Genomic DNA, 16,033 nt, shown 5'->3' on the forward strand with positions numbered 1-16,033 from the left:
GCCCCTCCTATAGACAGGTTTAATGTTGATGAGGGGCGCTAGCCCCTCCTATAGACAGGTTTAATGTTTGGTTTTAGTTCAATGTTTGTTTTAAAAACGCCATTAACAATAAAGATAATTTATGTTTGTTTTGTCACCGTTTGTTTTACATCATAGCAATCATAACAACACTAATCATAGCAACACGAATCATAGCAACATGAGTTAGAATTCATTCCTCGATGTTGTAAGATGATAAGAGCGCCCCTCACTTCACACGGGTGTGATTTTTATCGTTACCTTTGGCAGCACTATTGTCCTGATGTCTTCTTTGGTCAAAGGAGTCTTTGAGGAGATTCGCACTCTCAGGCCGCTGGTGCCACCTACAGGACATGACAAATGTAGCATCTTTACAATAGTGCCACCTACAGGACATGACAAATGTAGCAGCTTTACAATAGTGCCACCTACAGGACATGACAAATGTAGCAGCTTTACAATAGTCGGTGGGCAGGGACGGTATTGCAGTCGCTGTACCGCTCTGTTGTGACAATTTACAATTATAATTATATTATAATATATAATTATGATAACTACTTTTTATGTATGTGATGTATTGCCAAGCTTTTTTGTTCTTGCTTATTGTAAATCGCTCTGGATTAACGAAAAGAGAGAGAGCAATCTTCGTTCCTACTCTCACCTATGGTCATGAAGTGTTCCTACTCTCACCTATGGTCATGAAGTGTTCCTACTCTCACCTATGGTCATGAAGTGTTCCTACTCTCACCTATGGTCATGAAGTGTTCCTACTCTCACCTATGGTCATGAAGTGTTCCTACTCTCACCTATGGTCATGAAGTGTTCCTACTCTCACCTATGGTCATGAAGTGTTCCTACTCTCACCTATGGTCATGAAGTGTTCCTACTCTCACCTATGGTCATGTAGTGTTCCTACTCTCACCTATGGTCATGTAGTGTTCCTACTCTCACCTATGGTTATGAAGTGTTCCTACTCTCACCTATGGTTATGAAGTGTTCCTACTCTCACCTATGGTCATGAAGTGTTCCTACTCTCACCTATGGCCATGAAGTGTTCCTACTCTCACCTATGGCCATGAAGTGTGGGATGCCCGAAAGAATAAGGTTGTGAATACAAGCGGCCACAATTAGTTTTCTTCAACGGGTGGCTGGCATCTCCCTTAGAGATAGGGTGAGAAGTTTAGTCACACGAGGAGCCAGCTTAGGTGGTTCGGGCATCTGGTTAGGATGCCTCTCGGGTGTCTCCCTAGGGAGGTCCTCGAGGCATGTCCCACTGGGAGGAGACCCCGGGGCAGACCAAAGCACAGTTGGAGGAAACTCACTGGCCTTGGAACATCTCAGGATCCCCCAGGAGGAAGTCACTAATGTTGCTCTGGAGAGGGAAGTCTGGGGCTATCTGGTGGAGCTGTTGCCCCCGCGACCCGACTATGGATAAGCGGTTGAAGATGGATGGATGGATGGATGAAAAAGGCTTTCGCCCCCTTTATAGAGGGAAAGACTGTAGGCTGACAGGAAATGGGGAGCGAGATGGGGGGGGGTGACATGCAGTAAAGGCCGTTGGGATCAGGAGTCGAACCCACGGCACACTGCCATACTGGATTACCAGCCAAGGTGCCTGGACCACTGAGCCACGGCCCAGGCTGGAGTTTGAAGTTATGATGGGTTTGTATAGGAAGGGGGCGGGGCAGCTAAAGTGGATAGGCCTATCAAATATGTAAATATTGAATCAAGCAACATAAAAACTGTCCGGGGTGTTCACATAAGCCTGAGTAGACTAAAAGTTAATTTGAAAGTAAATTATACCTTTAAGAGTCTTGCTCAGGGACACACATCTACGGCTCTATCACATTAAACATGGTAGTGAGACTTTAAGTTACAACAGGACAGTGATTAAAAAGACAATAATCATAATTTCATCACACTCACGAGACCCAGGGGTGTAGCTAATTGAGACATCTGCTGTGGGCAGTGAGATTGTGACTGTTGCTGCTTCAGGTGGAGATGTCACAGTCATAGTTGGTTTAGCACTAGTACTACTACTACTACTAGCAGGTGGTGGTGGGGTTGTTATAGTTGGTGGTGTTGTAGTTAAAGTAGCAGGAGGTTCCATGGGTGTAGTAGCAGGAGGGTTCATGGGTGTAGTAGCAGTAGGGTTCATGGGTGTAGTAGCAGGAGGTTCCATGGGTGTAGTAGCAGGAGGGTTCATGGGTGTAGTTGCAGGAGGGTTCATGGGTGTAGTTGCAGCTGGTGTGGTGGTTGTAGTTTCTGCGGGTGGAGAACATAAAGATTTAACTTCTTTATTTTACAAACGGGTTGGTTTAATACAAATGTTATCAACGTGGCTATGATTCAGGACGCTTATCTGCTTAAGTGGAGCCTCCTCACACTAGATGGTATCACTGATGGAATGTGAAACATGGTTGTGGTTTAGTAAACAGGTGTAGTTTCACCCACCGTTTGAGACACTGACAATGACACAGCGAAGCTCCGACTGATATGTGGACGTACTGAGAAAACAATGAACAGGAGTTTTGTTTTTAGCTCAAGGTTACATTAATAGTAAAATAAAAACGGTAATAAAGTACTCTGATGCAGACAGACAGATAAGACAGACTGACAGACAGGTCATTTAAATGGATGCTGACCTGTTGGTCTGAGCAACAAAGCAGACAGGGTGATGTTCTCCATCCTCTGACTGTGATGGTGTCCATCTCAGGATGAACTGTCCCTGTGCTGGTCCAGTCAGCTCCATGTTGTGAGGTCCACTGAACAGCAGCTCAGAGACCCTACAACACCAGCAAAAAAGACAACATGAGGTCCACTGAACAGCAGCTCAGAGACCCTACAACACCAGCAAACAAGACAACATGAGGTCCACTGAACAGCAGCTCAGAGACCCTACAACACCAGCAAACAAGACAACATGAGGTCCACTGAACAACAGCTCAAAGACCCTACAACACCAGCAAACAAGACAACATGAGGTCCACTGAACAACAGCTCAAAGACCCTACAACACCAGCAAACAAGACAACATGAGATCCATACGAAATTGTGCGGCTTGAGAAAGATTAGTTAATTTGTGTTGGATAAGGGCTTATTAGTGGGTTTTCCGCTAGATATTAAGCACTGGTTAGGGTGTGTTTTAGCCTGGAAGGCTCACTCACGGTGAACTGCCAGAAATGAACGCGTTCACAATGACGTTCATCAGGCAGAAATACAGTACGTTCAGTTCACGTTCAGCCGAAATAGGAACACGTTCGTGAATTATCGTTCTTTGAACGTGTTCGGGTAGGCCTACAACACTGAGCTCAGAGACCCTACAACACCAGCAAACAAGAGAACATGAGGTCCACCGAACAGCAGCTGGCCGTAGCCAAATTCTACCAATTCCATTTCCTCCTCTATTTCCCATTCCAAATGTATTTGTCTAATATGTAACTATATTTTCAGCAATGAGATAATATATATTTTTGTTGTGTACTACTGGGTAGATCTGATTGAGCTGGTCATTTTTAAAGTAGCTCTCAAGTGTAAAAAGTGTGGGCACCCCTGCTGTAGAGACAGACAGGCAACAAATCATGCGCGGGTGGTGGTGGTGGTGAGCGGGGCTGGTGTGATTGCTGCCGGTCAGCCGATGTAAGCAGTGCCTTGGTGGTAGCCTATACCCTAACGCACAGGTTAAGGCCCGATTCATACTCCTATTTTAGAGCCGAATAAAAGTCGGTTCGGCTCTGTAGAGCCGAACCGACAATGTGACGTCATTTGAGGTTCGGGGGGGGGGGCGGGTACCGTCCTGAAGTCGGCTCTTCGGTGCTACTGAAAATGTCTGACGAGCCGAAATCATTTCGGCACTACAGCGCCGAAACAGCGGTAAAATAGCAGTATGAATCGGCCCTTAGGCGTCCTCGCGTCTAAAATAAGTTTACAAACTTGTTTCTTTCTCCGGCGCTGTGTCTGTGCTGTGCTTTCTCAACAATCTAATGAAGAATTAGAGGGGGGGGGGGGGGGGGAGCATTTCACACCAGAGTGTGAAAAGACTCCTCCAACCCCTCCAGACAGACACGCTGCGACGCAGGACACACATAGAATAGATGTGTATTCTTTGTTGGTCCGCCTTGAGTAGCAGCTATAGGCAGCATATCATTTTAAATAAACGGTTCTCTAGGGCAGGGGTTCTCAACGTTTTTGGCCGGGGACCCCTGGAAATGCTTTGGCAATGTCTCGGGACCCCCGCCCCACCCCCTCCCGACCCCCAATATAAATTGATTGCTACAATAACCTTAACCCATTTTGGGTGGGAACCCCTTTTGGTGTTTTAAGCATTATGTTATAATTTAGCTATTGAAAAATAGCAGATCTACAAGCTCATAGCGCGCCACCGAGTGGCGCGCTACGAGCTTGTAGGTCTGCTATTTTTGAAAAATCGTGAAAATAAAATAATTTGGGTACCCCCTAAAATAATTTGGCGAGGGGTCGCGACCCACGGGTTGAGAACCCCTACTCTAGGGGAGGCAGAAACATAGCCATGGGAGGCGGCTGCCTGCTCTTGCCTTTAGTAGATCCGCCACTGGATTGAATGGACTGAAACCAGCGCTCCCCAAAACAACAGGTTTGGAGATCTGTTGCGAATTGATTACATGAAACAGTCACCCGTGCGCCCAGTCCCAATGTTTGTAAACAAATAAATGATCTATAGGGGAGAACAGGGTAAGATGAACCACTTTTTGCTTAAGTTGTCCTGGAAGCAAGGCAAAATGAGATGGCAGTAAAATCTAATGATCTACCCATATTTCAGGATGTCTTCTATCAATTGAAATGATGAGTAAGCATCTATGACAAAGGGCCATGAAAATAATATGACCTTTTTAAAAAAAGTGGTCATGTGGCAAGTCAAACCACATGATATTGTAATGTTAAAAGCTTAAACTTGAACAGATAATGTATTCACTTATCAATAATAATAATATAATAACAGTTTTCCCTTTTGCAAATAGTCTTATTTATTTGTTTATTTATTATTTAAACAATATTAAGACAATTAATTAAAGTTTGTTATTCAGAACCTTATATTTGCAATATTGTTAATACAATATTGCAAACTTCTCTTAAATGAGTATGTACATGCAAATTAAAGGTCATTCAGTATAATTTGAGTAGCAAAGGCTTAATAAACTGGTCAGGCTCCTACTTGGCCTCACCCCCCGAACCCACCTCACCTCTGCCCACTTTGACAGACTGGTATGGCTTAGGGTCAGCGACAGAGTACAGCATCTTGCAATGGGTCTGGTCCACAAGATTCGATACTCCACCAAGATACCCATGTACCTGTCTAGATACTTCCTTAATGTTAACGAAGTCCACACCCACAACACCAGAGGGAGTGCAATGAACCATGTACAACCCAGATTCGGCACAAACAAGGGACTAAATTATTTTAGCTCCTATGCCACCAAAATGTGGAACGCCCTACCAACAGTCATTAAGACATGCGAATCCCTTGACTCCTTCAAAACCGCTCTCAAAGGGCACCTACGGATGGCTGCAATTCGAAACTGGCCCCCGTAAAATCTGAATCCCCCCCCCCCCCTTTTCCCCTCACTGTATATGTTTCTTTTCCCTTTTTACCTCCATTATGATGAATTCCTGTACTGTTCTTTGTCTATATAGAAGTGTCTATTTGTACGTCTCTAAATGTTTTGATGAATTGAACATGGTGGACCCTGTTGTAAACAAGTGTAATGCTTAATTGGGTCGTCCACTCACAGTTAACAGCCTTCGTATTGAGTTTGTGCTTGAAATGTACTGTAATTCTGCAAACTGTTAATACAATTTTCAATCAATCAATCAATAACAAAATATGAATAGTGATTCCCATTGACTCAATTTACCCCCAGACATTGGCTCATCTTACCCATAGCCACCATTTTAGAAAACAATGACTAGAATAAGCTACTTCAGACAATTTAATTGCTAAATGATTCATATGGTTCTATCCATTGGCAAATCATCAACGTGTATGATATTACATTTTAGACCTAGGTACATTTTGCTTTGTATAACAGTCATTTTACATGATCTGTCAAAATTTTACTTTGACTGACAAAAACAGTTTTTTGTGTAAAATAATGTTTTCTACTTTCCCCATGTGCTTCTCAACTTCACAGCCAGGTGTAAATTATGTATGCTTACTAGATTTAAGGTCAAATGGCAACACAGGTTTCTAGTTTTCTGGTGGTGGTGATGGTTATATATTTATTGTACTGACGTGGCGAGTGTTGTCTCTGTGGTGATGGTTATATATTTATTGTACTGACGTAGACTAGAGTGTTGTCTCTGTGGTGATGGTTATATATTTATTGTACTGACGTGGCGAGTGTTGTCTCTGTGGTGATGGTTATATATTTATTGTACTGACGTAGACTAGAGAGTGTTGTCTCTGTGGTGATGGTTATATATTTATTGTACTGACGTGGCGAGTGTTGTCTCTGTGGTGATGGTTATATATTTATTGTACTGACGTGGAGAGTGTTGTCTCTGTGGTGATGGTTATATATTTATTGTACTGACATAGAGAGTGTTGTCTCTGTGCTGATGGTGATATGTTTATTGTACTGACGTGGAGAGTGTTGTCTCTGTGGTGATGGTTATATATTTATTGTACTGACGTGGAGAGTGTTGTCTCTGTGGTGATGGTTATATATTTATTGTACTGACGTGGAGAGTGTTGTCTCTGTGGTGATGGTTATATATTTATTGTACTGACGTGGAGAGTGTTGTCTCTGTGGTGATGGTTATATATTTATTGTACTGACGTGGAGAGTGTTGTCTCTGTGGTGATGGTTATATATTTATTGTACTGACGTAGACTAGAGAGTGTTGTCTCTGTGGTGATGGTTATATATTTATTGTACTGACGTGGAGAGTGTTGTCTCTGTGCTGATGGTGATTTCCAGTGTGTGACCAACAGGGGTGTAGAGCTGTGCTCTGTTATCCGGGGTGGGAGGCAGGAACCTGGGTAGATACTGTCCCTCTGTACAGCTGGCTACTGCTCCATCCACTGACCACATGACAAGGAGGGAATATAACCATTTTAATGGCTTTATGTTTAGGTTAGATTATTGATTTAATTAGATCATCTATATTCACTTTATTAGAACATTAACTGGTTGAGGTGCCAGGAACCCCTACGAAAATAGAGCTACAATGGTCAATGTTTATATGAAGTGAGGGTGCTGAGTACCTTTGATAACAAACTGTAGAGGTATACGGCTGAGACCGGATCTGGTAGTGCGATTGTACTGAGATCCATCAGTGTTTGTGAGGGTGATATCCTGGTTGGGATAGTCAACCATCCTCAACCGGACAACGTAGTTACCCTCATTACTGCTGTTGGTGGCAGTAAATGACAAAGTGCAATCCTGAAAGAGAGTCTAGAAAGGACAGGAAGAGTAAAAAAAGAAAAGAAAAAAAACATGAGAAACAATGGGTCATATTTCTAAGAAGAGGCGTAGAGAAAAACAGTACAGATTGATCATAACTGTAATCATGATTAAAATAAATGCAATGTTACTTAAAATCTGTGTTTGCATCAGAATTAAATTAGCATAAAATTGTGTATTAGCATCAGTATGGCGTGATCTATGTTCTTATTTACAAATAAAAAACATTCAACTCACAGGTGACAAGGTGAGAATGGAAGAAAGAATAGGACTAAACACTAAGGTGTTGCATCTAACCAGGTCTCCATCTGGGTCAAACGCTAACAGGGTGAAGTTTCTCCCACAGTTAGAAGGAACTCTGAGAGACAAAGAGACATTTATCATTAGTGTCTTTATTAGTAGAGGTATGTACTAGTATTATTATAATAGTATATCATTAGTAGAGGTATGTACTAGTATTATTATAATAGTATATCATTAGTAGAGGTATGTACTAGTATTATTATAATAGTATATCATTAGTAGAGGTATGTACTAGTACTAGTAGTGTTATATTAGTATTACAACTATATAATTATATTTTAGTATAAATAATAATGGAAATATTTACCCTAAAACAGAATTCACATTGTGCTTTTCGAGATATCTTGAATAGTAGGCTCTATACATATATATATCTATACATATCTAGATGTTTAAAATTGTATCCATAATCTAGTAGCCTAATCAAAGTGTATAATGTTAATGTTAGTAATATCAGAACATAACATCAGTGTGTAATGTTACCGTAGTGAAGGTATGATGGTGGTCTGAGGAGGCCTGTCAGATTTCCCAGTGTCTGATCTGGTCCCGAGGTTCATATACGTCCCCGCATCCCAGCTCACAGCGTTGTTATTGTTATTTATCCAGTTACCACCGGATAACCTGTGGGGGATGATATTATTATTATTATTATTATTATTATTATTATTATTGTTGTTTACAAAGTGACAGATAAAAGTATAATAACCCATTTATTCATGTCATAATTTTGTCAGATGAAACAAAAGTAAATGTAAAACATGTAGGAGTGAAATAGTTAATTGAACTCATTTAATGAATCAATCAATAAACTTTATTTTGGTCACGTGAAGAAAAATGTTGAATATAGCCGATCTACAAGATCATATCGCGTCACATCACAACGGGCTATGAGCTTGTATATCTTTAACACTTTTTTGCACGGCACACACAACACACACACGCACGCACGCACACACACACACACGTAATGGTGTGTGTTGTGTCATAGTGCATCTCTCTTCACTCACAACATCAACATGGTATCTATAGTGTAATGGTGTGTTGTCATAGTGCATCTCTCTTCACTCACCACATGCCAAAGTAAGCGTTGATAGGAACCAGTCGAGTCATGATTCCCTCTCGTTGACACCACTCTGAGGTGTTATACACCGTGTTCACCTCCAGGTGGCTCTCACTGCCACAGTTTCTATAAGGACACTCCCATGTGTCTGAATGTGAGCAGGACGTGAAGGCGTTCTTATAGCGCAGAACCACCTGGAATTAGGAGATTATGACATCATAAAAGTTACACTACATGACTTTGATCCTGTCTCTGTTTACAGTAGGTTGATACGGACACAGAAGTTCTATAAATTAATTTAAATGTAACAATTTGTGTCAAATTGCAGTTTACTATGAAAACCTGCATATCCCATCAGTCAGGTCACACTTTGTGACACGTCACGCCACCATATATGGCCGTCAGTACATCATGCCTCGTGCTACGCTCCATATATGAAGATCATGACACTGACCTCATCAAACCCTGGATAGCCATACATAGAGAAGACTGGATCCGGCACCGAGATCTGCATATATGGAGCTGACCGGTTCTGCCATTCCATATGTTGATCCTTCCTCTTCGATGTCTCCCTTTTGACTGATACCTGTCAATTCAAACTCTAGACGGGCCTGCCCCAAAGTTATTAGTGCAGCCACGCCCGGCAGCCAGCAGAAACTCAACAGGCCCGTTCTCAACAGGCCCGAAAATGAAGGCCCGGCCCTACAGTGCCCCCGCTGCCACCCTTATAGATCTCCATATATGGAGCTGACCTTTTATGACATTCCATATGTTGATCTGACCTCATCAAACCATGTAGGCCTACACTCAAGACACACTCCATATATGGCCATTCCTCATCAAACCCTGTACACTCAAGACACTTCCCCCGCTGCCACCCTTAGCTCTCCATATATGGAGCTGACCATTGTAGTGGGATTATTACTCCTAACAGAGACTTTAAGAAATAATCGAGGTAGAGAGTGGACTGAAACAATGTCACGTTTATTACAAGGAGTGGTCTGTACCAGCCCAGGGAGGTGCACGGATGCAAGCCTCCTTAGCTGTAGACATCAGTCTCTCTTATACACAGTGAAGGAACACAAATACATTTGAGGTGTGGTCAGTGGACATGGTTAAACATGGGTCTTGGGTAAGAATAGGTCATCTTGACAGACAATCAACAGGTGGAAGCCTTGCTCCAGGCAGTGTAGTATTTTCTGCCACTACAGTCCGCCATTTCAAATATGTAAATTAAATGTCTCATATTAATTTATACCAAGGAACATGAGATACTATACTGTCTGCAAATTTACTACAAAAAGATGACTTATATATGGACTATCTCCTAGAGTAAGAAAGGTTTACATTTAAGTGTATTCAATGTTCATCCACATGATAATTTTCTTTTTATTACACACAACTTCTGATGGCTGGTAGGGGCGAAAACCCTTTTCCTTCTTATTGGGAAATTCCAACCTATGACCCTCGATTTGTCTTGAGCGATCACTCATAAGCCAGCATCAGGTGTAGTCTTTTTCCGTGGTTCTTTCCTCCATGCAAATGTTCTCCTCTCCTTATGTTTCTGTCACAAGTTGTGGCATGGCATTTTAGTCTTTTTTCCCCCTGGTGGGCCCAGTATATCCGGCTCCCATCGCTGTCACTGGGGGGTGACTGCGGGGATTGAATGCGTGTGGGCCTTGTAGGGACGTCTGGAGTCTCTGGACGGACATGATGATGTGGCTTGGCTCTCATTGGTGTCACTGGCCCATGTGACATATTTATATGTCTGTCAGGTTTTCTTAGAGGGAGAACAACTTGCAGGTAATTTTGTTCACTTGAATTATTTCCACCGTGGTTAAAAAGGTGGTTATACAAAATTCATTTCAATATTATTATTATTATTATTTTACATTAATTGTCTTCAGCTTCAGCTTGTTATGTAGACAGCTCTAGAATTGCACTTTATGTAGTCATAGCACTTTATAATACACATGTATAATATATTATATAGTATAGTATGTATAGTTTACATAGATACTCCAATGTTACGTTCTTAGTTTACGCATGATTCATGATAACTACTTTTTATACATGTGATGTATGCCATGCTTTTTGTTATTGCTTAATGTAAGTCGCTCTGGATTAAGAGCGTCTGCTAAATGCCTAAATTGTAATTCATATAACACTAGACTGACGTCCAGAGATGGGCAAAATACATTGAAAATGTATTTTGTTACAAAATACAAATACTGGGTCACAGAATGTATTTAAATACAAAATACAAATACTGGTCTGAGAAATGTATTTGAGATACAAATACGTATTTTGTATTTTGAAAATACATGAAAATACATTTTCATTAAAATGTATATAATGATAAGTAAATTCATAATTAATTGCCAAATATTAAATTAATGACCTGTCAGAATGTCTAATACATTGAAGGTTATTAAGAATGATACACTTTATATTTTAAGCAAATCAATGTGCTATAACTGTATCAAACAGGACCCACAAAGGAATGGATTGGCCATCTGATTCATCACTGTCACTCCTCTTTGACTTCTACCTCAAGAAAAATGTAGAAAGAGATTGATTGATTGATTGATTGATTGATTGATTGATTAGGCCTACCACCAATTTACAATTGGTGGTAGGCAAGATAAGTAAACAAGATAAGTAAACAAGATACTAATGACTAAGATGAATAGATTATCAATTAAAGGAGCATTCAGTGATTTGGAAAACCCCCCGGTCTTCCCCGGTAACAAGATGTGCACATGCAGTGCCGATTCTGGCCTCCAAGGGGCCCTAAGCATGATTGTAGCAATGGGGCCCCCCATGAAAAAATGGGGGGTTTTGAAACAGTTTAAAACAGTTTTAAGTAGACAAACAGAGCAGAATAAGGTATAAACATTTATTGTCTGTCTGTCTGTCTGTCTGTCTGTCTGTCTGTCTGTCTGTCTGTCTGTCTGTCTGTCTGTGTATGACAGACTGACTGGTATAAACAGCGCCCCCGGTGTAGAGGGATGGTATGACAGACTGGTATAAACAGCGCCCCCAGTGGGGAGGGATGGTATGACAGACTGGTATAAACAGTGCCCCCAGTGTAGAGGGATGGTATGACAGACTGGTATAAACAGCGCCCCCAGTGGGGAGGGATGGTATGACAGACTGGTATAAACAGCGCCCCCAGTGGGGAGGGATGGTATGACAGACTGGTATAAACAGTGCCCCCAGTGGGGAGGGATGGTATGACAGACTGACTGGTATAAACAGTGCCCCCAGTGGAGAGGGATGCTATGACAGAGAGACTGGTATAAACAGCGTCCCCAGTGGGGAGGGATGGTATAAACAGCACCCCCAGTGTAGAGGGATAGTATAAACAGCGCCCCCAGTGGGGAGAGATAGTATGACAGACTGACTGGTATAAACAGTGCCCCCAGTGGAGAGGGATGCTATGACAGAGAGACTGGTATAAACAGCGTCCCCAGTGGGGAGGGATGGTATAAACAGCACCCCCAGTGTAGAGGGATGGTATAAACAGCGCCCCCAGTGGGGAGGGATGGTATGACAGACTGACTGGTATAAACAGCGCCCCCAGTGGGGAGAGATGGTATGACAGACTGACTGGTATAAACAGTGCCCCCAGTGGAGAGGGATGCTATGACAGAGAGACTGGTATAAACAGCGTCCCCAGTGGGGAGGGATGGTATAAACAGCACCCCCAGTGTAGAGGGATGGTATAAACAGCGCCCCAAGTGGGGAGGGATGGTATGACAGACTGACTGGTATAAACAGCGCCCCCAGTGGGGAGGGATGGTATGACAGAGAGACTGGTATAAACAGCGCCCCCAGTGGGGAGGGATGGTATGACAGACTGACTGGTATAAACAGTGCTCCCAGTGGGGAGGCTGTGTTGTGGCTTTAGCCCTGGAAATTATAGATACAAACACAAGGATAAAAAAAAACTCAATTGTGTGTATATATATATATATATATATATATATATATATATATATATATATGTATATATATATATATATATACACACCCCCGCCGCCCCCCCACTTTGAAAGGGGGGCGTTTCCGCGTGGTGGAAATGTCTACTACGATAGGCCTGTCCTTGATTCTGATCACTAAGGTACGCTGTTGGCGGAAGATTTCACCATTGAGCAGCGTTACACTCACTGCGCAAATAACGTAAAAAGCCCCCACGGCTCCGCCCGCCCTGTGCTCACCGTTCCTTGCCAGGCCTCAAACGGCCTGGCCAATCAGCAGCGGCTATCCCGCCTCTAGCTGCTGCTGATTGGCCAGGCCGTTTTGTGGCCGGGCATCAAGTCTGCCTGAGAGTTCCCAGATGGGAGCAGGAGGGGGGAACCCAGTGTACTCTCTGCTGCCCCATCTGGCGGAGTCAGGTTATGTGTTTTGCCCCTACAGTTTAAACCTGAGGCTGTGTAAAATGACATTAAAAAGTATTTTATGTATTTGAAATACAGAAAATACTAGATCTGAAAGTATCTAGATACAAAATACATCTCATTTCTTCCATCCCAGCAAAATACAAATTACAAAATACAAAAAAGTATTTCAAATACGTATTTCAAATACATGTATTTCAAATACTGCCCATCTCTGCTGACGTCAATGTATGTGTGTATATTTACCCATCATACAAACCCAAATCCTTTTAGTGCTTTCTCCGGTTGTCTTCATTTGTTTGTTTGTTTTTTCCTTGTTTAAACACATCTCCTGATATGTTTCTCTTAATTTATTGGATTTCAGAGCTGGAAAAAAACAAAACAACACACTACCCCTATTCTAAAACATTTGTTCTATACTTTTCCCCAGATGATAATACATAATTAGGAATTTATTAAGATCTATCTTGATCACAGTTGATCACAATCTTTCACAGTCTGATTTATGGTTAACTCCCTCTCTTATGGTTATTAGCTACATTGACAGGTTACACATTATTGCATCTTTACACTGTATTTCATCACTACTAGTATCCTCCTGTCAATACAAATATTTCAATAATGTATGAGATCGTGTGGGAGTGAGTGGGTTCTTACCTTGTCTATAGATACTCATTTTTCCCTTTGTCCTTCCTCCTGTAATTGCATTGTATCACAACACTCTTCCTAGACGAGTTATTCTAAGTTTTTAGTGAGTTAGTCAATCTCGCCATATTAACCATGCCATGCACACTGGGAAAGGAAGATATTCATTAAATTGTCAACACATTTAGACCATCTCATTGATTCACCATCCAGTCCTGGAAAGTAGGAAAGAACAATTTTCATTAGAATGACTTCACCTAAAAATAACACTGTTGTACACAGTGATACCTTAAAACATTTTACTTACTTATAGGCCTACTCGATAAACATCACATTCCACACATACCCGGGCCATTCATTCTCCACACTTGCCACTGCGTAGGTCTTCATTCTACTTCGCTCCATATCACACCAAATCTGTGTAGTGGCCTAACCCATAGGTCGCCACTTGACCCCCGGCTGGGCCCCACCTGTCTGCTTAACTTGGTTGCTTCCTTTTACATGTGTCACAGACACTCTTGTTGTCACAATTTCTTTTAGACTGGTGACCTGATTTCATGCCCCCCATGAAGACAAGTTAATGTTACCTAGTTAGGTTGACATGACAACCCTAGGACCCGTAATTTGTAGGACCCTTAATTGGCAAACATCCAGAGGTTCAGTCGGTCGGTCGGGGTATCGGGATGTCAGCGGGCCAGGACAATATGTCTGAATAGAAGAAAAGCCTTTTAACTTTTATAGCAATACTGGATTCCTTCTCAGTATCAGGCATGGGGCAGTGCGGCATAACGTCGTCAAAGACGGTGTTGGTCTTTCTAAATCTGATATTTTGGGCAGCAGCTGGTATTTTATGCTATGTTGGAGCCTATGTGTTCATCACATATGATGACTATGATCACTTCTTTGAGGATGTGTATACCTTTATCCCTGCTGTGACCATCATCGCTGTCGGAGCCCTCTTGTTCATTATTGGACTCATTGGATGCTGTGCTACAGTACGAGAGAGCTACTGTGGACTTGCAACGTTTGTGATCATCCTTCTGCTGGTGTTCATGACGGAAGTGGCTGTGGTGGTTCTTGGATATATTTACAGAGCAAAGGTTGAAGATGAGGTTAACGGTTCCATCCGGAACGTGTATGACGAGTACAGTGGCACCAACAGTGATGCCCCGAGCCGTGCCATCGACTATGTGCAGAGACAGCTTCAGTGCTGCGGAATCCACAATTACTCGGATTGGATGAACACTCGCTGGTTTAATGAAACTAAAAACAACAGCGTCCCCATTAGCTGCTGCAAAAGTAATACAGAAGCCTGCACTGGATCTCTTGCTCATACTGAAGACCTCTACCCGGAGGGATGTGAAGTTCTAGTTGTGAAGAAACTAAAAAAATCATGATGTATGTCATCTGGGCTGCACTAACATTTGCTGCAATTCAGATGCTGGGGATGCTGTGTGCATGTGTGGTACTCTGCAGGTGGAGCCGAGACCCCGCCTACGAACTACTCATCACTGGGGGAACCTACGCATAAAGTTTCCTTCTAACAATAATACGTTCACAGACGTGCACTAAGAGTGACTTAAACCGGTTTTGACCGAGAACATGAAAACAAACTATTTTACATACACTAACATCTTACCCTTTTTTTTTTTTTTTCCCTTTTACCTTTTGTTTTTCAAAAAGCTATTGGCCAAATTATTTGAATGGTCAATGGGGAATGAGATTTTACATGTAATCTGCTGCTGTGACTACCTACGTTTTACCCTTTGTTTGAGGTAAGTTAGAATGTGGTCGCTGGACCTTATACTGTATAGAATATGTGGACTGGGTACTTTCCTCATATGTCAGTTTGCACTATGTGTGTGTGTATGGTTTTGCAGTATTTTATAAATATTTAAATATAGTGTAGTACTTGAGTGAAAAAACTTCCCCATGTGTAGTCTAGTCTCCCCTGTACCTGTATCTGAATTACTGCTATTACTACTGGTTTGAGTGGAACCAACTCTTCACAAGCAGTACGTGTTCTGTTACTGTAAACAGCAAAATAGGCGACATGCGGCCAGGTCCTTTGAAATAACATTAATTTACTCATCAGATCTTTCAGACAAATGTGGGCCCGCAATTCTACTCGGTACATCTACAATTTGACATGCAATCTAAAA

General features: G+C 42.1%; 1 protein-coding gene and 1 pseudogene across 2 annotated transcripts in view; one reads left to right on the top strand and one right to left on the bottom strand.

Moving 5' to 3' along the window:
- Nucleotides 1–1,850: 1,850 nt before the first annotated feature.
- The window catches only part of LOC306928719 (uncharacterized protein), a gene marked incomplete at both ends in the record, with an annotated part of 32,936 nt that continues 18,753 nt past the window's right edge, over nt 1,851–16,033 (bottom strand). Inside the window, 9 exons of the mRNA XM_079508989.1 lie at nt 1,851–1,858; nt 2,065–2,283; nt 2,473–2,525; nt 2,664–2,804; nt 6,937–7,078; nt 7,262–7,439; nt 7,698–7,818; nt 8,247–8,384; nt 8,833–9,017. Coding sequence (XP_079365115.1) covers nt 1,851–1,858; nt 2,065–2,283; nt 2,473–2,525; nt 2,664–2,804; nt 6,937–7,078; nt 7,262–7,439; nt 7,698–7,818; nt 8,247–8,384; nt 8,833–9,017 — 1,185 coding nt within the window. The remainder of the gene's footprint in view (nt 1,859–2,064; nt 2,284–2,472; nt 2,526–2,663; nt 2,805–6,936; nt 7,079–7,261; nt 7,440–7,697; nt 7,819–8,246; nt 8,385–8,832; nt 9,018–16,033) is intronic.
- Nucleotides 14,529–15,504, top strand: LOC306928000 (tetraspanin-3-like; annotated as a pseudogene). Its single transcript has one exon. The product of its transcript is annotated as a tetraspanin-3-like (transcript).

Source organism: Electrona antarctica, assembly GCF_951216825.1.
Source record: "Electrona antarctica genome assembly, chromosome: 8".
NCBI classification, from domain to species: Eukaryota; Metazoa; Chordata; class Actinopteri; order Myctophiformes; family Myctophidae; genus Electrona; species Electrona antarctica.